This window comes from Calidris pugnax, unplaced genomic scaffold, assembly GCF_001431845.1.
Source record: "Calidris pugnax isolate Ruff unplaced genomic scaffold, ASM143184v1 scaffold246, whole genome shotgun sequence".
Taxonomy (NCBI): Eukaryota; Metazoa; Chordata; class Aves; order Charadriiformes; family Scolopacidae; genus Calidris; species Calidris pugnax.
This window is the reverse complement of record NW_015090989.1, coordinates 2961657-2963971: the sequence shown is the minus strand read 5'-3', so window position 1 is coordinate 2963971 and position 2315 is coordinate 2961657. Positions and strand designations below refer to the sequence as shown.

At 50.2% G+C, this 2315-nt stretch overlaps 1 protein-coding gene across 1 annotated transcript; it reads right to left on the bottom strand.

Annotated features, from left to right (window-relative positions):
* Window positions 1-1517: 1517 nt before the first annotated feature.
* Window positions 1518-2237, bottom strand: MID1IP1 (MID1 interacting protein 1). The gene has a single exon (XM_014954047.1). It carries the CDS (start codon window positions 2019-2021, stop codon window positions 1518-1520), a length of 504 nt encoding a protein of 167 aa, XP_014809533.1. The 5' UTR covers window positions 2022-2237.
* Between the last annotated feature and the right edge of the window lie 78 nt (window positions 2238-2315).

Sequence of the window (2315 nt, the reverse complement as noted above, 5' to 3'; positions counted from 1 at the left end):
CCCTCTCCCTGACTCTCCTCCTGGCATCTTCCCAAGGGGGGAGGGGAGAAGGAGTTAAAATCATTACAAAAAGAACGAGCGCTGCCAAGCTAAAAATCCTCCGGCCTTGCAAAGCTCTTCTTTACCCTAGAAGGGAAAGCCGTCTAAAACATGTATTTTTAAATACACATGTAGGCCGACTGTTTTAACCATACAAACATCTGCCAACTAGTGCCATGTCTGGATTGCTCATGCTTTACTACGATGTTCTAACACTCGTGCTGAAAAACAAACTGCTAGGAAATAGCTGAATTTAAGCAAAAGTATCCTTAAAGCTGAGAGAAAAATTTCTGTTTCTAGAAAACAAAAACCCCAAACATCAAAAAATCCCTAGATCTGATGGCAATCATACAAAGTGAAATTTCAGTATAAAGAGATGTCTACAAAACTTGGCATTTCAGTGCCTGAGAAGAAAACTTCATACATTATGGAAGGACATACGTATTTATTAAATGGCTATCCTCTGTGATATGCACATTGTATTGTAACCAGTAAGTACACTTTTAACATTAGAACATGATATAGACACCCAGTTCCGAGGCACATTACTTCAGCAAATGGAAAAAAAAAAAAGCAGAAAGAAATCAGTACAATTTGGGTAACAAAACCAATTAATTCTTAGTATCCAAGTAGGATTACAGAGGAAAGAAAGTAACGCAAGTGATGGGGGAGGCAAGTATCCCAGACCTATTGGGAGGGAGAGAAAAGAGCTCCCCACGGTACATCAAGATACTTCCCGAAAAAAGCAAGTCATTCCTAGGCTGTGCTCCAACCCCCATGAATCGCTGCCTGCAACGCAACCATGACTGGATCTTCTCAGATTTTGTTAAAGGGCCACTGCCCTTCACGCCAGCATTCTCACAGAGCAACCGGACTGTCCGGTTGGGAACAGCTTACCCAAAACTCAGGCCGTGTAAGGTGCAGTTAATATGGTCATTCATCCGTTTTAGATATGCTGAGTTATTATCACTACATAATTGCTCCCTCTGGAAAATTTAAAAAAAAAAAAAGCCACAAAAACCCTCTCTTGCACATACAGATTTCTCTGTTTAGTAAGGCAGCTCTGGAAATAACTTAGAAGAACAACAGAAGAATCCCAGGTATTAAAAATATCATTTAATTAAAGAAAAGTAAATCATACCAAAAAGTTTTAAGTCACTTTTAGTTAATACATTTGCATTTATTTTAGAATATACTCTACATCTGAGTAAAAAAAGTTTTAAATAAAACTCCAGTACATGTACAACCGTGGGACCCACCATCTGTCCCGCCACAGAGGGATGCTGGGTTCCCTCCGGGGCAACAGGAGCAATTTTATGCCAGTTTTGTCATGTTCATCGGCTTGTGTCGAGCCTCTTATCTGCCAGCTACGCCACCACCTCGCACACGTACGGGTTTTTCGGTCTCCAGACCGAACAATAAAAAAAAAAAAAAGAGGAGGGTGGGAAAAAATAATTAATAAACTAGTATTGATTAATTTACATCTCTCTCTCTCTCGCTTGTGCGTTGGTAGAAAACCGGCTGCAGTCCTGGGAGGTCGCAGGGAAGCCCCAGCCCCGGGGGCTCAGCCCTCCACCGCCGTGGCGGCAGCGCTGCCGGGCGGGGACGGGGACGCGCCGCTCCCGCCGCCACCGACGGAGCCGGGTGTCCCCTTCGCCCCGCTCCCCTCGCCCACCGCCCTCGCCCGCCGGCGGCTGCACCACCCCCCACTCGATGTCGTTGCGGATGGACTTGAGCAGCACGTAGTGGCTGTACATGTCCCGCCGGGAGAAGAAGGCGCCGGGGTCGCCGGGCGGCAGGGAGGCCTCCCGGGACGGGCAGACGGCGCCGGCGGCGTCCAGCTCCTCCAGCAGCAGCGGTACGTCGCGCAGCAGGCTGGGCACCATCACCGTCTGGTCCATGTTGTTGACGGCGCCGATGAAGCGGTTCATGGCGTTGAAGAGGGAGTACTTCTGGCTGTACGAGTCGCAGATCTGCATCATGCCGGCGGGCGGGCGGGCGAGCTCAAGACGAAGCGAGTCCGGATCGCGGGGATCCTCCTACAGCAGCGGCAGTGGCGGCGATCTCCTCCTCCTCCTCCGCTGCGGGTGGGCTGTGCGGCTGCTGGCGAGCAGAGTCCTGCGGGGAGGCGGTGGGCGCCGGGTTAGGGGTTGCTCACTCTCCTTCCTTCCTTCCCTCCCGCCTTCCTTCCCGCCTTCCCGTCCCCTCCCGCCGCCACCGCCTTTATCCCCGGCCCCATCTCCTTTTTTAGGCTTCCCCTCCCTTCGTTCTCCCTC